Genomic DNA, 19,461 nt, shown 5'->3' on the forward strand with positions numbered 1-19,461 from the left:
TAGTTTGAGTTTCTTTCTTAACCAAATGCATATTTAATATAACATATTTAATATAATACAAAAAGAAATATAAATGGACAGAAAATAATTTCCAAGTTACCAGAAACTTGCCAGTACCGAAATGTAGTATTTTCCGTTGGTCTAGAATTTTCATGACTTTTTTTTTAAGTTTTCATGACCTTTTAAGTGACACTCACCCCCACCTCCATAGGCAAATAAGATGTTTAGGAAGGCATACTACCACTTGGGCTCTAGAAACTAATTTTGTGTATCACCTTTATTAAGAATGTAAGTTCAATTCTGGCTCTGTTTTATGGACCAATTTTTGTTTTACTTTTATTTCCACTTTTTAAAAAAAATACTGCTTCTGTATCTTTATAAATAAGTCATTTGGGTACAAGTTACAAGTCTCCATGTAAAAAAAAGATTATTTTTAGCAAAAATTTGAACTGAGCTGTGATTATAATTAGAATGCTTTTGGGGGAGCCCTAATTCCAATATGAGCTGGAGTTGGAATAATATGGCTTTCCAAAGGTACTCCTTCAAAATATTGCCTTTAAGGAACCCAGATTCCTCATTTTGACACTACAGTTTACCAGAGCATGCGTATTTCGTTAAAAAAAAAAAAAAAGGGCATTTAGAAAGATGTATTGGGCAACCTGCCCTGCTCTAAAAGTTACCAAAGTGATTAAGGAGAAAACCCAGGGCCTTTCTTGACTCCAGAATAGAAGAGGGCTGACACTCCGTAGGCACTGGGGCTTCTGATAGAGGAAAAGCGTTGTGTTATCCCTAAGTGCCCTAGGGTGGTCAGAAAGATGGTTTAAAGACACTTATTCTTAATGGTGGCAAAAACCATCCTCTAGGAGACAGTTTGGAAATGAATGGAGCAGGGTTTTTTTGTCACAATCATGGAGGGTCCAGGTTGCTAGACATCCTGCAATGTATGTGTTGATTCTAAACAGCAACAAAAATCTAGTTTAGATCTACCTCCATTTTACACATAATACCCTCCCCCGGGTATATATACTTCTCAGTTTTCCAGGATTCCAAATGCTGTTTAAGTTAAGGGAAAGCTCATACTGTGTTTTGCTCACAACGTTGCCAAAAGCTGTTCAATTCTCTGGGGTGCCTGAGTGGCTCAGTCGGTTAAGCATCTGACTCTTGATTTTAACTCAGGTCATGACCTCAGGGTCTTGAGATTGAGCCTGTGCTGGGCTCCATGCTGGGCGTGGAGCCTGTTTAAGATTTTCTCTCCTTCTCCCTCTGCCCCTCCATACCCTCTAAAAAAAAAGTTGTCCAACTCTCTTACCCATGGTAGCACTTAGTAGAATCTGCTGCTGATACAACACACTTTTATCTGTGCTTGTGTAGCTGCTAAATTCAGTGATTCTATATACAGGTGTAAACATCCAACCTTATTATATCTTCTAGTACAACTATACCCAAGCATTTACATATTTAAACACATGTTACAACAAAATTTTTCCTTTTATTTCTCCCTATTTATATGAAAATTAAGGTGTGTTTAGGTAGGTTACCTTATATACCAATTTCATTTCAGGATAGCAAAGGGGGGAATTAGAGTATATGCTATAGAAAAGGAGAGTGTTGGATCCAATAGGGTTAAGAACCATCTGTTTAAGGGTCAAGAAATCATGTAAAACAACTTGGAAAGAAGTCCTGACCACTTTTTGTCAACCCCATACCAGGCCTCCTGGACATCATACCCTCCTCTATATTCCCCCAAAGTCTTCCATGCCTAGCCCATAGTACTCCCTGTGTGGACCCTTGTAGCCCAACCAGAGTTATTATGGGCCTGTACTGATTTTCTGAATTAGGATGAAGCTGTGGCCCTTACAAGAGGAAGAAATCCTTAGGGTTAATCTTAGGTATCTTAAGATTTTAAAGATACATAAAAGTTTCAAATTTTATTTTAAAAAAGGAATTTACACCTATATCTCTTGTGACGTGATCACATATCTGTGAGGATTCTTTGGAATCACATTAAAAAAGAGGGGAGTGGGAGAAGGAAAGGAGAAAGAAACAGCTTTTGGAAACTGTATTATTACTATTTTACTGTTAAGGAATCTATTTCTGTGACCATCATGAAGCCCAGACTGGGTTAGCAGTAATGAGTCCTGGAGGTAACTATACCGGACTCTGGACTTTCTGTTGATAAGTACTGTCTTCTTTACTTTAGCTTGAGAACTCAGACTCATGAGGCCTCAATCTCTGCCTCCCTATTCCTGGAAGATGCCAAAGCCAACTATGTAAGAGGCTTTTTCAGAGGAGAAGACGACTTTGTCTTCCCAGAAAACAAACCCTCTACTTTAGGAGGCAGATAGCAACCCCAAACCCCAGACAGGTTGGGACCTGTGGGGGCCTCAATGGAAATGGGAAGAAGGAGGGAAGGGAGTCCAGGATAGGACTGTCTCCTGTTTAAGTAGGCCAGGGCGGAAGGACAGGAAGGTCTACTTCTTGGTTCAAATCCTGCCAGTGCCAAACTGAATTCCAGTTAAAGAGTTCCAGCTTACTGCCTCATCTCTCGTCTTGGAAATTTTCACAGTCGTTGCTCTGCGAAGGCCTTGGGTGGGTGAAAAGCCTAAGCCACCCATATTTCCTGCCCTGCTCTTCTTGGTTTTCCATGGAATATTGCAGAGGTCAACAGAAAACTAGTAACAGAGTGACAGAAGAGCTACAGGCAATGGGCCAGAGCTGCGAGCAAGCCTGGGTTGGCTTTTGCTGAGCTTTAACCACCAATGTCAGGACACCTAGTGATGTCTTAAGGGCTTCATACTAAAGAGCAAAATGTTAAGATTCACCTAACAGTGGAGCTGCAACCACTGAGCATTCTTTCCATCACTGGGAACACTTATACAGAGAGTCTGAACAGTTGGTTATCGAAGTGGCAAGCTGAACAAGAACAATGACAAGGTATCTTCTAGACCAGTCGTAACAGTTCAAGCCAGAGAACTTGATTTCAGAGGAGGTAAGTGACTCACACTGAAGCTAAACTCTTAAGGAAGTACTCAATTCCCTGCATGATGGTATTTCATTCCTGACTGGCCTGAGCCCATCCCCCAGGAGAGAGAACTATAGAAAATGAAGCCAAGGAACACGTAGGGCTCTGGGCCCAAACAACTGTACACTGTTTATTGAGAACACCCGTAGATGGTGGGAAGGAGGGATGCCCTGTACCGCATCGTGGCCACCACGGACTGGAAGCTGGGCCTGAAGAGCACTGGAACAGCCGGGGGTGGGGGGTGGGCTTCCCGTGACTCACTGACCATTATCACAAAGGTGGGAGGAACAAGAGAAGGCCAGGCCCGAGAGCCTGGTACCACGCTGCAAATGGGGATTGATTGGCCTTTGCCTTTCAAAAACGGAGGGTTAGGGAAGGGGGACTACTAGAAAAAAAAAATAGAAACTCTAAGATTAAAAAAAAAAAAAATAGTCCTCCTGTACATAACAAGACAGCATCTGCTCTCCAGGGCCCAAGACTGGCAGCAGGGGCCTCAGGCAGGCAGGCCTGGAGCCTCCAGGGGAAGATCAGTGGTTTGGCTGAGACAGTCAGCTGCACATAATTGGCCAGTCGCCAGCACCCAGCCCCTTGGGAATATACAAATATTTACCAGATTCTCTTTGCTTGTTACAAAAAGAGATAAGAAAGCTTACAGCAGATTATTTACAAACAGTATCCTGGGATATTGTGAAGGCAGAGGTGGACTGGCTTGGGGGGGCAGAGTAGCCACAGCAGCCCAGAAGGTTCCAAGCTGGCCCCCTCCCCAGGCTCCAGGCTTGGCAAGGCACTGGACTCCATTACTGGGAAAGGGGCTTAATTCTTCTTGTGGAGGAACTTCATTTTGTTGCCTGTGGGTCAGAGAGGTAAGAGTGAGAAGGTCTCAGTATCAACTCTTATAATAGCCTTAACCCTCTCAGTGGGAGATCTGGTTAGAAAGACTGGATTTTAGCTGAGACGGATCGGATCCGGGGCAGTGAAAATATGCTAGAGCTCTAATTAGGGCACTGGTATCAATCACTCTGCGGCTATGTGCAAGCTATTTAACTTCTTTGTCCCCAATTTCCCTTTAAACTGAGACATGCTATAAAGACAGTGGAGGTTTTCAGAGAAGGGCACTCTGGCACTAAGACTTTTGTAGACCCCTTTAGGCCTAGAGAAAAGCTCACTGCCCCCAGCATCCTCATATACACTCAGGAAGGAACACGCAGGAAAAGACCTGATTTATGTAAGGATCTCTGGTTTCTCCTGGTTGTGCAATTTAATGTGCTTAATGGGGGCGCCTGGGTGGCTCAGTGGGTTAAGCCTCTGCCTTCAGCTCAGGTCATGATCTCAGGGTCCTGGGATCGAGCAAGTCCTTGTTTCTCTGCTCAGCAGGGAGCCTGCTTCTTCCTCTCTCTGCCTACTTGTGATCTCTGTCAAATAAACAAAATCTTAAAAAAAAAAATTACTGTGCTTAATGCTCTTGGAGGACTGGGCTGAGAACCTCTTCACCAGGGGATCTCTTACTGTTCTGTCTACAGCTCCAATATAAATACCCTCGGGCAGTGGTTTAGAGTAGTTTGGGTACAGATCCCCCAGCCCCAGCTTCTTGCTGAACATCTATCTCATCAGTGACCATGCTACTTACCCAAACCTCGGAGAAACTTATTCATCCCACTCTGCTCAGTGTCTGGGAGTTCCTCTAAATACTGCTCCACTCGCTGCTCAAAGAGGCCTGGGGAAGAGGAGGAACAGGGAATAGAACCATCATTGCAGGAAGGGAAGGGAGGCCTATTTGAGGGGACCATGGGCACAGAGAAACCAAGGATCTGCAATTACAATTTATGACAGCATCTTACTAGAATTCAGACTGTCTCATCATCAGAACTGTAGTTAATAACATCTTACTGTGCTCACTGCTGAAGCAAGAGGCCCTCAGCACCTCAGCACCTTGCTTCCTGGTGCATGTGCCTGAGCTACACTGTGTAAGGCAAAGATGCCGCTCCTTATTTCAGCAGGTGCCTTCTCTAGGTCCTCTTAGATCACTCTACCATGTTGTTCCAAAAGGTTTGTTAGACTAAGTTTGTTAGACTGTATTAGTGAACAGAAGATGTAACTAACAACCCTGAGGTTAGAAAAAAACATCTTGATGAGATTTTTTAAAAAAACAAAACAAAAAACCAAAAAAATAACGTCCTAGAGTGAGCTGAGCTGATATTAGAGACAAGGTGACCTATTCTGAATGGAGGCTGCCACCAACCTCAGAGAGCTAGCTCAATTTTCTTCAGTGGCTTCTCCAACCTCTGGTTCTTAGAACCCCCCTAAATTGCTCAGTCTGGCCTTTTTCTCTGAATGAGAAGGGCATCTGGGGAGGGGATGGGCAACCAATGGTACGCTGCTCTTGGGTGGAGGGCGACGCTACCAGCCACATGGCTGCAGCCTGTGCACAGTCTTGTGAAGGCATTTCCTGCAACGGGAGGAGAAGAAAGCTCTGTTGGCGGTTTCTAGCAGAAGAAAGGGATGGTAGGAGGCCTGGCCCTAGCCGACAGCTAAGAGCTTCTGTCACGGTGCCCAGTTATTCAGGCCTACTAGTAGCAGACAACTTATACAAGAGGGCCCATAGCCCCCAACCCCAAGCTCTTCTGGCCTTACCCTTTGCCCGACACTTTCTTAGCTCCCTGTCTTGGATGAAGCCGGCAAACATCTGAGACTCCATAAAAACCTCAAGAAAACGACGGATGCTCTTGGAGGCCACGGACTTGCGGAAGGCCTCTCGCTGAAAGGCCCTCTCTCCCTTCTCGCTCTGAGTCAGGAAGAGGGAGTAGTGCCCCACAGTCTCCACAAAGAACCGGATAAACACCTCCGATACGAGCCCATTGAGGGTATTACATTCTGGAAGAGAAAAGACAAATCTTCAAGGTTCAGGCCAAGAACCGGTCATCTCCAACCTCCAACCCCAATCTCTACCTGGTATTGTCTCCCTCTCCCCAAGGGAATTTCTAGCCAGAACCACTTAGCAGTTTTTGAAACTATCTCTTATGCTCCTGGGCTTGTAACTAGCCCCTGAACTAGAAGGTCAGAAACTGTGGTCTATACATGCAAGCTGGCAAATATTCACTGTGCAAATGTGAGTGGAAATCAGAGACCAGAGGATCACTTTCCCCATACTCCTTACCCTTGGTGGTTTTCCTGGGCTTCACAAGAAGAGGAAGTTCCCTCCATCTCCTGCAGGGGCTCAAGGCAAGGCCCCTGAGGGAGGAATAACTAGTTTCCTATCAGCAAGAAGAGTCTAGGCATTGCCATATGTCTTTGGGTTTTCTTTCTCAAACCTTCTGAAGTAGAGAAGAATTAGATGGAAGAGGGTAGCTTTCTAGCCTGGGCCACCCCAGAAGTGCCCCCAATGTTATGTTTCTCAACTCCCCCTGACAAAACACCACAATCTTCTCTCCCTGCAGGCCCATTATTCCCTGAGCCCACTGGTAGTGGGGCTGGAGAATTCCAGGCTAGCCTGAGACCAAGGTCCTGTACCTGAAGCCCCATCAACGAGAAGGGTCTGGTGTGTAGAAACAGGGTCCTGGTGCCATAAGGCCCGGATCCAGAGCAGAGGGAGTCCTGGGGCCAGAGCTGATTCTGCCCTGGGGCAAGCCTCACTCACCATCATCAGAGTCGCTGTCAGAGTCCTGGGAGATCAGTTCATTCTTCCTCTCTAGAGCCTGCTCCAGAGCCGCCTGTAACTTCCTCGGTAACAGCGTGTCCTCATCATCCATCTACAGGGGAAGGAAAACACACAGTCATCATAATCATAGACACTGAGCACTTACTATATGCCAGGCCCTGGCTGAAGAGCTTAAATATTTAATATTATTCATTCTTCCCCTAAATCCTAATACTATTATCAACCTCATTTTATAATGAGAAGCTGAGCAGAGAGAGAGGTTAGGAAACTCGTCCAAGGTCACACAGATAAAAAGTGGTGGAGGTCGTGGCATTCACTGCCCAGGAGCTCGGGGTTCCTTGCCGAGCACCCTGAGGAAGCCTCCCCAGCTCCTCTTTCTCCGGCTCCATGGTGGGAAGCAGAGCTGGCTCAGTGCAGGGAAACTCTGGCCCAGCCTGTGGCTCAGGTATGAGGTTAGGCTGTCGTTCCTATCTCTGCATTCTTGTTCTATGTCTGTACCTTGATGCCTTGTACCCAGGAGTAGCAGCTGTCAGTGGTGTGTAATACACTCTACCTTCCCGGAGGGCACACCAGTGGGCTGTGCTCCTTAGTGGAAAGCCAGAAGAACTTCCATGACTAACAAAGGCTTTCTAAAGTTACAATGATGATTGTAAACCTTGAAATTCCATAGCATTCTGTGCATCATGTATCATCCCCCAGCAACATTTCAAGGCAGGTGGTGTCACCATGCCTGCTTTAGAGATGAGAACTCTGGCTTGGAGAAGTCTGGAGGCCTGCCTGAGATCGTGGGGCTCCAAGGTGGCAGAACCAGACCTCAAGTGTTCAGACTTCCAGGCCATGCTCTCCACATTCCCACACTCCCATCACACTGGATGATCCCAACCAGAAAGGCAGATCCTGCTAGGGTCAACACTTCCCCGATCAGTTTCTCCCCATCTTTGTCTAGTCTGTGAATATGGAGCCCAGAGAGCTCAGCAAATAGGCTGTGAGGGTTGAGCAATGTGTGTAACAGTGTCGGGTGCCCTGGGGCCTGCAGCAAACAGGCACCTACCCCAGGGCAGGCCATATTCTGTGGGGTCCTGCTCTTTCTTACCTGTCGGATGAATCGGTCGGATCCCAGATTCACCATCAGTGCCTAAAAGAAAGAATCGTCAGTGGCAGTGATGCAGGGAACAAGCCCCTGTGATGCCCTCAGAGTCAGACAACAGGAATAATTCCAGGAAGGGACAGAAGCTGGGCAGAGAGGCCCAGAGGCCACAAGTGAGAAGATTCCAGTGGTCTTGGTCCCTTCCTTTCCCCATCCACCCCTCCCTCCCTCCTGGGAGATTCTGTTTCTTCGGTCCCTTCATTCCTCCATCCCTCACCCAGCTGGTCCCCCAGACAATGGCCCACCTCCTCCACAGGCAGCTCCTTCAGTTTGGGGAGGGAGCTGGAGAGCAGGCCAACCAGGAAGGGTGTGGGACAGCAGACGATGTCAATCATGGAGGCCGGAAGGACAGGAATGAAGGTGTGCTGCCAGGAGAAGGGGTAGAGCAAGGCCACCACGGCATGGGAGCAGCTGGAGAGTGTACTGGTAGACAGACAGAGACAAAGCACCTGAGCCCAGGCCTAGAACCTTTGGGGAATGGGAGTTAAAACATCCTTTTATAGGTTAAGCTTCCCAGTGCAACAGAAGTGCTAATGGAGTTCAGGTCAGGATCTGACCCTGCCGACTGGTGAAGCCCCCACATTCCCACTGCTCAGGGTCTCAAGGACACTGGTACCACCAACCTTCTTTGGGACTTGACCTAGGAACAGCCATGAAGATACACAGTAAAGCTTAAACTCACAAACGACTCACATACATACCCGCAATGGTCACCCTAATGCACAGATAGGCCTAACTTGGTGGGGAAGTAACAGCTCAAGCTAGGGAACATGAAGGTAAGGGGAGCAAGAGTTGATCACATATTCGGAGTGTGCAAGAGCTGGAAGGCCGTCAGAGGTAGTCTTACCAGTTCTACCTTTTATAGCTGGGTCCACAGATACAAAGGGTCAGTTTCATAAGTGGCCAACCCAGGACACAACCAACCGTCCTGTCTCCCAGTCCCGTGTCACTTGACTACTCTGCCGTCTATCCAACCCTTCCTCTCTGTAATCGCAAAAAGTGGTCTGACTGAGGACCACTGACTGAGGTAAGGAGCCCGGAACCGCTCCTACCAAGCTGGGGAAACGGCGTCCCCACCCATCTTTCCTCCCAGGCTCCAAAAAATAGTCTACAGTCTCAGTGCGGTCATTCCTCTCTCCGCCTAGAGGGGGCTCCAGGCGTCTAGACCCAGCAGCACTCCAGGACCAGCTATCTGAGCAGAATGGCCAATGCAAGAGGGGAGGAAGACCTCCAGGGTGTTAGCCAATGGGAGCAGAGGTGAGTGTACATGCTCCATGTGTGTTGAGGGCTGGTGTGGGGCACTAGTAGACACAGGAGACACACCTGGCTTGAACAACCCATCTGCTGGGAAGAGAATCAAAGGCCCTCCCCTAGGGACCATATTGTAGATGGGGAGGCAAAGGCCACAGTCAAGTTCAGTTTTAAGCTTGACTTTCCCACTCTGACCCTCTGCCTCTATTGGTCCCACCTATTAGCCACAAGAGACTCTACAGGATCACCTCCAGCAGGAATTCTCCCCCTTTCCTGAATAATGCCCCCTCAGTTAGAGAACATGGTTCCAACCCATGACAGAAACAAACCCCCTTTTCCTGAAGGACCTCTGGATGTTCACAAGTGTTTCGTCAGCCAGTGCCTTGCTTGGCTGTCCTGTCACCCTAGAGATGCCTAAAATAGTGCTGGGCCTTGAGGCAGAGACACAGGTATCCTGGCTCTGACAGCCCTTCCCCTGGGGACAGCAGTTCCCCACACCTCAAGGAGAGCCATCTGGAAAAGATCTAGGAAAGGGCTGTCTCAGGGTTGAGGGACACATTGATCTCTACCTTCCCCTCCAATGGGCCTGGCTCTTTGGAGACAGAAGGTTTTGTATAGCCCCTGGGGCTGATCACTGCAGAACCTGTACACATACACGGTGCACACCTCCATATACTCAGACATCAAAACTAGACCTAGAGGCACAAAGGATTTGTGGACAACCTAAAATGTGAGCAACAGGACATGAGATGGCTGGACTCATCGAGCCCTGACCCTGTCCAGGCCTGGTGCCATCACTGGACTGCCTACCCTGCCCCTCTCTAGTCACAGGCAGACCCTGAGGAGGGTGGGTATCTTTTCTTAGACCCAAGAGTGGCAGAACTTGAATGCTGAGCCTGGCAAAGAACAGAGCCCTGGGGTATTTTCCTTCCAGAATGGTGCAGGAATGTGCTCAGAGGCAGGAGCAGCCAAAGGAAACAATAGCTGCATTCAGGGCCCTAGTGGAGCTGGGCTGTGGGTGGGGGCGGCAAAGAGGAAGCCCCGAGTGAGGGAATGGAACCCTCAGAAAAAAGGAACCTCGGGTCCAGGCTTTGGTAGGGACACCACGGTCCGGCCAGGCTCTCTTGATGAGGAAGAGTGAATATGGGTGGCAGGGAGGCAGCAGACAGAGGCTCCACGGGGAGCCTGCTGTCCCTGGCTTTTTCCAGCTGCCAGGCTCAGCCCCTTCTTGACAGACCACAAGACACACAACTGTGAAACACTGAGGCTGGGGTGGGAAGCGAGGAACCGTTTTCGTTTCTAAAGTAGACCTTCTCTGGAAAAGTCAGCAGCCCTGGCATTTCCTCCTTTTCCTTCTCCTGGACCAAGGGTGGGCCTGGCATCCTGCCCCAGTGCCCCGAGACGGCATTCTGGAGTCCCTTTCTCCTGCTCCCCTCAGTAGCCCCTCACATAGACAGAAAGGAAGACCCCAGGGAGCCTGGCCCTACTGATGACCAACCCGAAAGAGGATTTTTCTTTTCTGCCCCTCCTATCAGCACCTGGCATATGGTATGGCATAGAGCAGGTGGGTTAATAAATGTCCCAATGACTGAATTAACTCCACCATTCTCAAGAAACCTCTTCCTCCTATGATGGATTCTTTGACCAAAAAAAATACACAACGTGTTGCCAAGATCTCATCCTCTACTTTCCTGTCCACTCCCCACATACACCCTATGCCGTAGTTTAAGTATTTGTGCCCTCCAAAATTCCTGTGTGGAAATCTCAAACCCCAAATATGAGGTCAGGGACCTTTGGAAGGTGCTTAGGTCATGATGGTGGGGCCCTCATGTATGGGATTCATGTGCTTATAAAACAGACCGACAGAGCTCCCTTGCTCCTTCCACCACAATGAGAAGGCTCTGGCTATGAGCCAGGAAGCAGGCCCTTACCAGAACATATCCACGCTGGCACCCTGAGCTTAGATGTCCACGCTTTGGAGCTGTGAGAAATACACTTCTATTGTTTACAAGCCACCCGGTCTGGTGTTTTGTTATAGCAGCCTGAGGAGACTGAGACACTCTCTTATGGATCTTGATTGCCTAGAAGACCTCAACTCTTTTCATAATGCCTCATGTTCTGTGACCCTTCTACCACCCTCTCCCATAGCCACAGCCAGATCTTGGCATCTGGAACTCCTCTGCCTCTAAAATCATAAATGCCAACATATCAGACCAAGACCCAGGATCCACCCAGCTCTTTTCCTATTCCTCCTAAACAAGCTCCCCTGCCTCATGGGCACCTCCTGTCCCTGGACATCTTTTCCCTCTCCTAATCTGACTGGTCAACGTTCCTGCAACCACTCTCCTCCCCGGCACCCTCAATGCCTCCCCTTGATCTTCTCCACAAATCGCCAGGTGCCTTCTCCAGGTGATGCCCTAACCAGCTCCTCGCTGGGAGGCTCAGCGCTCCTCCAAACCCTAGTTGGCACTCTTGCCCCTTCCTCAAGTGGCTCTGCCTAAGAGCTCATCACTCTCCTCCAACCCCACATCCCACAGAGAAGGCCCTGCCTCCTCCTCCACAGGAAGTCCTACCATCACCCAGCTCTCTCCATATCCATGTGTTTGCATCTGCACCCTCTTGGCTGGGCCAAAGAACAAATGTCCCCACCTCTTCCCTCAGGCTAAGTCCTCCCTTGGGTTCTCCATCCTGCCACACCAACACCACAGCGGCTGGCACATAGTAGGGCTCATAAGTACACGTCAGATCAATCAGTGGACGTGCCCTCTCCCTTCTTCACCTTTCCCTGCTGGGCCTTACCTGAGCTTATCTGCCACAAAAATGACTCGGCGCTCCAACAGCAGCGAGGCAAAGATTCGGATGAGCTGGCGCACGCTGAGGCAGGTGAAGAGGCACTCGAAGTCCACATGCTCCAGCCGGGAATCCATGGGCCGCCGCAGCTCTAACACCTGCAGGACAGCAAGGGGGAAGGTGGGTCAAGGCAGGCGAGGTGGGTGTCCCTCCCAGGTCCTACACAAAGTGAAGGGCAATGGGTTTCTCTCTCTTCTTTTTCCAGGTTTCTAATCTACCCCACTGTGCAGTAAGACCCAGTCTCCGTCTCCTCTCAGACCACAGCTCTGTTCCCACAGTACTCAGACACCTAGCCTGTGGCAAGAGGGATAACTGGAATGTGGAGGAGGCTCCAGGGGGAAGCAGTTGATGAGCCATCCATCAGGCTCACAGGAAAAAGAGAAGTGGCTGCTCTTGTAGATAAGGAGAATGAGGAAACCACACAGCTCTATCTGTGGGGTACTCCCTGCGCCCAGGTCCATGCCCCCTAGCAGAGGTCTTGGCGCCCATGCTGACCAGATTCCATTGCTGCTCCCCTGGCCATAGGAAGAGCAGCATTTCTGTATCCCTTGACTGCCATCTCTCAGAAGGCAATGCTAGTGTCCTTGTCACCATGTCCTCTCCCTCTTCTGCTAGGGTTTCCTTCCAGAGGTCCCGTTTTTGCTACCCTTCCGGCCTCTATCTCCATGAGCCATCTAATCTCTGTGCCAGGGACAAGGAAAACACAAGGAAAGGGCTGGCTACTCCACCACTGTGCCAGGAAGCAGGACTTTATCGGGGCCAGACCCAGCCATCCGCCCTCCAGGGGATGCAAGGCCACTCCCAAGGTCGGTGCTATGGCACAAAAAGTCACTTCCCTGGGGGTGGTCCTGAGCGTGAAGGGTAGCAACTGACCCTAGCAGTGAGAGCAGGAGGAACTGCTGGAGCTCAGGCTGGGCCAAAGCAGCTGCCACAGGGGCCTGCTTCGTCTTCTCCTTGGTCTCTCAGTGCCTGTGGGCAGCAAGGGTGTCTAGGCCTCCTGCTAAGCAGGGTGAGAAATGGGTTCCCTCATAGAGCTCAGAGTGTCAGAGCTCTTTTCCAGGGGCTTTCGCCCCTATCATCTCATTTATTCCTCATGGTCTAAGCAAGGGAAGTTCAAACTCCTAGCTCAATATTCATTCCTCTGGCTCCCAGAGAAGCAGCAAAATGGGTACAAGGTGCCCCCGCAATCAGCAGATACTACCTTTCCCACCACCAGTGAACTCCTAGAAGGCCCAGTGATGAGCACAATGCCGCACTCACCCAAAATGCTCAGGATTGTGGCCTGAGGGAAACCCACACCACGGGGACACAAGAGGCCTCTGTATGAGCCCCTGTCCTAGCCCCAAGAAGTTACAGTGAGGCTCCCCCACAACCCTCCACCCCCAAGAGCCTACACACAGTCCAACAGGCCTGGCTCTGTAGCACCCCTGGGGTCCTGGCTCTCTCCAGGGTATGAGAATTCCCAGAAGCATCCTATAGGACCTGGGCCTCTTCTCATGCATCCCTGCCCTCAAGAATCACAGTCCAGTGGGGCTGACTGAATCTAAACAACCACAGCTGTGACACCGGTGCCAAGATGGAGGAAGCCATGATTCATGTCTTCATGGTTGGGGGGGGCGCTCAGAGCACAAGGTACTTCATTTGGGCTGTCCAAGGAGAGAAGGCAAGAGTGTTCAAGGCAAAAGGAAGCAAGGTTCAGCGACAGTAAGCAATTCAAGTTAGAGTGATGAGAAGTGAGGCTGGTGAGGGTGAGGCCATCCCAAGGTCTCCCAGGCAAGCTGCTGGGCTCTCGGGGCAAGGCCAGCCATCAGCCTGTGCCAATCCTCTCAAGAAGCCTAAAGTCCCTCCAGAGGAGGGTGGGAGAAAAGAGGCTGAAGGAAAGCCCTGAAATGGCCTTCATGCCACTACCAGCACACTCCGTGTTTCTTTAGTCAGACCCTCTCCTGCTCTCTCCAACAACAGTCATTTCTTCTTCCCTCTCCTGAAGCCCAGCACCTACCTCTCACTCGGGGGATGACCTTCTCTTCCATTTTGAGAAAACCGAAGCCATCAGGTAGAAGCCAGAATCTACCAGCCATGGCCCTTCCCTGCCATCACACAAGGAAGTGCCCGTCTCTCCCAACTGAAGCCAGTCCCTCCCTGGATCCCACAGCCCCGCCACCTCCTGGGCCACAGTCTGACTGTTCCCTCCCTCCCCTGACTATCCGCTTTCACCTCTGACTCCACTGGGGCCATTCCCACCAGCCTCCAGATGACCATCTCCAGCAAACTCTCCCTTTCAATCACCGTCCCCTTCCCTAGTCCTCTTCACAACTGAGCCTCTTGAAGAGAAGTCTGTACAAGTTATTTCCACTTTCTCACCCCTCTTCACTTCTCAACTCACTCCACTCAGGTATGTGGGCCCCTCCATCCCTGCTCCTCCGAGATCTAGTCTTGTCAAGGCAGCTGGCCATTCTCCATCCTGACCTCAGCCTCCTGTCTTCTCCCTCCTGGGGGTTGCTCCTCCCCTTCTGCAGGATCCCCAGATGTTGGGAGTTCCCCAAGTCCGAGGAGGACCGAGCGCAGGCTCTCTTCTCTTATCTATACTTTCTGCTATGAAACATCTTATCTTGGGTGCCACACAGGTATCTTAAATGTAACATGTACAAAATCCACCTCCTCACTTCCTCCTTAGAGCCCACTCCCTCCATAGGCAGCAGGCCGGCAGCTACCCTGTCACTCAAGCCAAAAGGTTGGGATTAGCCTTAAAATCTCCCTAATATTTACTCCATATTTCTACTCAACACAAAGTGCTCTGATCCTCATTCTAAAATGTGTCTCTAATCCACCTACTTCTCACCTTTTCTACCACACCTCAATCCAAGCTACTATCATCTCCTGTCTGCACTTCCGTACAGGAGCCTAGCCGGTCTCCTGCCTTCACTCCAATCCATGATCTCCAGAGCAGCCACAGTGAGCTTTTAAAAATATATCTCAGATCTTATAACCCTGCTTAGATAAACTCCAAAATCCTTAACTCGGCCTAGCAGGCACACTGTGATATGGCCCTCGCTGCCCATCCTGCCCTGCTCACACCCTTTTAACCATCTTGGCCTTTTATCAGTTCCTTGTCACTCTTCCGACTAGTGCCTTTGCAGGTGCTGTTCCCTCTCCACCTGGAATAACCTTCTCCCGTCCACACCCTTCTCTTTCAGTCTCCCTCCCCCACTTCATTTAGCTGACTTTACTCATCTTAGTCACTTCCTCAAAGGGGGCCTTCCCGGGCCCCCTAACCTAAAGCAGGTTTTAGGTTACCTGTCACATACTCTCACTCCCATGCTCACACCTGGCACTTAAAAAGTTCAGAAATTATCTACTTAAAAGCAGACACATGTATTTAATATTGGTCTCTCTCATGAGATAATGAACTCCACAGGGACAGAGCTATGCCCCACTTCAACCTCATGGCTGCTCCAAGGTCTGGCACCATCCCTGACTGTGAGGGAGAACTGTCGGTAAATAGTTGATGAATGAATAAAAGGTGGGCAGGTGGAATGCAGTCAAGTCCAAGCAGGTCAGGGAAGGCCTCCTAGGAGCTGTGGGGAGTTGGGCCCCATTGACAGTTCTGTCCTTCACTTTTCCAGTCCTGACTGATTAGCTATACACACATGGTGATCGAGGAAGGGGCCGTGCTCCACCCCTCCCAGGAACTGCAGCCTTGGCCAGGCAGGTTGTCCTCCAGCCCCCATCCACAGTCTGAGAGAAGAGGCAGCAGAAATCCCTACCTCGTTGCCAGCACCTGGAAGAAACGTCTTCACTTTGATGGTCTTCCCCGGAGCAGGGAAGGGCGACTCCATGAGACTTCTCATGAAGGGATAGACCAAGGCAGCAGAGATCCCACGCCGGCGCTCCACCTCATCTAGGACCTGTGCCCACAGCCAGCGGCCAGAAGAGGAAGGGTGTCAGGCGCTGCCCTTCCCTACCTCCTGGGCAGCGAAGAGGGCAGCCTGGCATCTGACCAGCTGGGGCCAAAAGCTAAGGGACAGGAGGGCTATCTCACCAGCAGCTTTACACTCTAGATTTCCTGCTTCCCTTGGCACTCGATGACTGCTCTGCTCACTAACTCGTCCTTGCCCCACATCCAGGAGGTGGGTAAATGAAACACCACTCTCAAGTCGGGTCCCTGGGCACCTGGTTTCCCCAAGGGGAGTCTCTCTCCCAAAGGACTCTGACTCTACCCAGGGCTCAGAGTGGACTGTGACGCTGGCAGACCATGCTGGCACAGGAGCTGGGGAGATGCCAGCTGGCCAGATGGGGAGCCAGGCTTGGGAAGAGGAAGGAGTCCACGAGCTCCCTGTGCTTGCTCTTGCATTCTCTTGCTCACACCCGCCCGCTCGCTCGCTTGCACACACAGGTGGTTTTCTCATCTGAGCTGGCCACAGATATTCCTGTGGGAGCTGTCAGCTGGGGAAAGGGGAGGGAAGTAAGCCATAGCCCTCTTACCTTGGAAAACAAGCCGAAGCAGCCAAGGCGGCTGATGACACAGTATACCTCTGGCAACCGAGGCCCTTTCCCACTCGGCTGGGTCGGGACGAGGCAGAGGAGAGACAGACAGATACAGAGAAGCCACAATTACTACATCTGGCTCCTTTTCCTGGGGAACTGAGGACTAAGGACTGATCTTCCAGTGGATGGTGGCAAGCCTCTTCTAACCACTACTCAACCAAGCCCTCAGAGGAAAGGCTGACACCCTCCAGGGGCAGGCTCTAGCCTCCACTGGGTCTTCCAGCCCAATGTGCCAGACTCCTGCTGAGCTCCTCCCAGGAGGACGCTGACAGAGGCTGGTGAAGGAGGAAGCAGCCCGGCAGAGGCTATAGGGTGATTTGTGGATTTACAAGGTAAAGGCTGGGAATCCAGAGGACACAGTGGTCATGAGAGGAACCTGTATACATTCCTCGGAGCAAGCCACGGAGTCCCCCATCCCTCACAGGGAATATTCTGTAAAACAGCCCCATTCTAGGTTCTCCTTACCTCCCTTCCTTGATCCACCCTATTATAGTAAGACAAACTGAACATGGATAAGGGCCGCAAACTACTATTTATTGAAAGTTTACCATATCTGAGGCCCGGGCTTAGTACTCTAAAACCGCCTGTGAGAGGTAGTGCACAGGCACTACCACCTGCGTTTTGTAGATGAGTAAACTGAGTCACAAAGAGAGTGAGCCATTGCCAAGGGCATGCATCTAAGTCATAGATCCAGGAGTCTGTTTTGGCCTCAGATTTACAGTCTCACCTCTAAAGCATGCTGCTTTCTGACCCGACAGAAGGGAAAGGGACACAAAGACACAGAATAGAGGTATGCTAGGAGAGGAGAACAAAGAAAAAAGGGGATTGGCAAAGTGAATGGCTGGAGGAGATGTGCACTAAGAGCGCCCCAGGCCTGGAGCCCCCAAATGTGGGTTGGGGTGAGGCCATAGGAGTCTACTTCTCCAGCCAGGGGCTGGCAGGGCTCTGTGGCTGCCTCTGGCTTGGAGGCCTGAGTGCCTGGCAAGGCCAAGTAGGGAGGGAGCAGAGCAGCAGGTGCTGGCCCCTCACGCAGGCCGCTAAGCAAATGCAGATGGGTCTATTTCAGTTTCCAAACCTGCTGGCCACACGTCACAGATCTAAAGAGAAGGCAGAATCTGTTTTTGTCCATATTAGGCCTGAAACTCACTCCTCTCTCTTTCCTTCTCCCCCGCCTCCCCTAAAGCCCCAAGTGATTAAATCAAGTATGTGGGATTTGGGTTAGAATCATTGTGTCCAATCTGCAGGAATGCCGAGCTAGTGCCAGCCCCCTTGGCAGGGACCCAGCCCAGGCCCTCTCCGAGCACGAGCACGCCAGGACAAACATGCTCTTCCCTGGGGGCGGCAGGCCCGCTGCAAAGGAGCAGCTCTGCTCCATCACTATTCCTGCAAAAGCAGTCCTTGGAATGCTCCTCTCTGGGCGCAGGTGAACCTGGGGCATGCTGGCCTCTGCCTGGCTCCCCATCTGGCATCTGCACTGCTCCACATCCCCTTAGCCCTGCTTACTGGGCAGTCAGTATCCAAATATCCCTTCTCCCAGACTACCCTCTGGGGTGATCCAAGAGTATCAGACTTGGTGTTAAAGAACTTAGAGTTAACCCCGGCTTGTGTTTCACTGGCTGTGTGATCCTGGGCAGTTATTCCCCCCAAGTCTTAATTTCTTAATCTACAGAAACTGACATAGTACTACTTCATGAACTACTATAAGGATTAAAGAAGATGACATACTTAAAGCGTCTAGCCTGGAACACAATAGGTCCTAAATAATAGCCTATTCCCTTTGTCTTCCCTTCTACATTCAAAGGCTGACCTCCTCTATTAGACTATCTAAATTTTCTTGAGGACTGGATTGAACTCAAGTCTAAGTCCTCTTTAGGTGCCCTTAACATGTTGCCTGACCCTCAGTGGGAGTATGGGACGTGTTTCAGAATGAATGAACAAATGAATTAATGAATGGCCCCAAATCCTTTATCTGGGGTCCCTGCTATACATGACCCTTGCCTAGGATCCTTCTCGTCTACCCCTAGACTGGCTAGATATCTAGTGAGTCCTTGTCCCACTAAGGCATGGGAGCCCTGAAATACTGTTGACACCCCAAACCAACATCCCTAGTGAATTCCAGAGGAAAGTGCAACAGGAGTCTCTCTTGACCTTACCTCAAGGTACTACTACTACTACCCAGGGCTGGGGACCTGGGGACCTGGGGATCCCTACTTCCTAGGACTAATGGGAAGGGAGATGGGGACAGGCTTCTTTCTATATAACATGGCTTATACTTTCAAAACCTTCCCTTTCCCCTGTTCAAGGCACGTCTCCCAGAATCCCACAGAAGGTACAGCTCTGTCCCTCCTCAGCCTCCAGCACTAGCAGACCGTGGACAGGATGCCTCCTCACTCAGCTGGCCAGGTATGGGCCAGGTATGCTGCTGGGTTGATATGATCCTGCAATCCGGCTTCAGTAGCCAGGGCCCAGGAGCCCGAGGGAAATGAATGAGAAGAAAAAGTGTAAAGTTGAAAACAAAGGACATCTCAGTAGAAGGTGATCCACTGTCTCCTCGTAGTGCAGTTTATCTTAGATTGGAAGGGTCACTCCGAGTCCTGCCATCCCAGGATGCCTCATCAGTGTGCCTACATGCACATGTTGTCTGTGTTGGGGGTGGCCTCAAGGAGCATACATGGAAGCAGAATGCAGAATCTCACACAAACTAGAGTTGAAGAAAGTGCGTGTGTGTGTGTACACACACATGAGCACACACATACATACACACTGTGGCCCAGGCCCCCAAGGACCACATGGCCCTACTCACCAGTAAGCGCCTGCAGTAGCCAAAGCGTCTGCTGCCATCTTCCCCAGTCAGCATGAAAGAGAAAGTCTCACTGGAACGGGGAGGGGTCTGGCATCAGGGAAGGATCAGAGAACCCAGGAAACAGCACCCCAGAAGAGGGAATGCCCTCCCAGGGAGGAGGAGAAGGGCTAGGTTGCTGTAAAAGCGGA

The 19,461-nt window shown here is 50.4% G+C and overlaps 1 protein-coding gene across 9 annotated transcripts in view; it reads right to left on the reverse strand.

Annotated features, from left to right (window-relative positions):
• Positions 1-3,126: 3,126 nt before the first annotated feature.
• DENND2B (DENN domain containing 2B) overlaps positions 3,127-19,461 on the reverse strand; it is a 148,299-nt gene continuing 131,964 nt past the window's right edge. For all 9 annotated transcript variants that reach the window (XM_047691157.1, XM_047691160.1, XM_047691159.1 and 6 more), the window contains 10 exons: positions 19,274-19,343; positions 16,408-16,485; positions 15,690-15,830; positions 11,875-12,023; positions 8,070-8,247; positions 7,771-7,812; positions 6,657-6,768; positions 5,654-5,893; positions 4,650-4,736; positions 3,127-3,870 (listed from right to left, as the gene is read on the reverse strand). In XM_047691157.1, the coding sequence (XP_047547113.1) occupies positions 3,836-3,870; positions 4,650-4,736; positions 5,654-5,893; positions 6,657-6,768; positions 7,771-7,812; positions 8,070-8,247; positions 11,875-12,023; positions 15,690-15,830; positions 16,408-16,485; positions 19,274-19,343 (1,132 nt within the window). In that variant the 3' untranslated portion in view covers positions 3,127-3,835. The remainder of the gene's footprint in view (positions 3,871-4,649; positions 4,737-5,653; positions 5,894-6,656; positions 6,769-7,770; positions 7,813-8,069; positions 8,248-11,874; positions 12,024-15,689; positions 15,831-16,407; positions 16,486-19,273; positions 19,344-19,461) is intronic.

The sequence above is a fragment of the Lutra lutra genome, chromosome 10 (assembly GCF_902655055.1).
Source record: "Lutra lutra chromosome 10, mLutLut1.2, whole genome shotgun sequence".
In the NCBI taxonomy this organism is placed as follows: domain Eukaryota; kingdom Metazoa; phylum Chordata; class Mammalia; order Carnivora; family Mustelidae; genus Lutra; species Lutra lutra.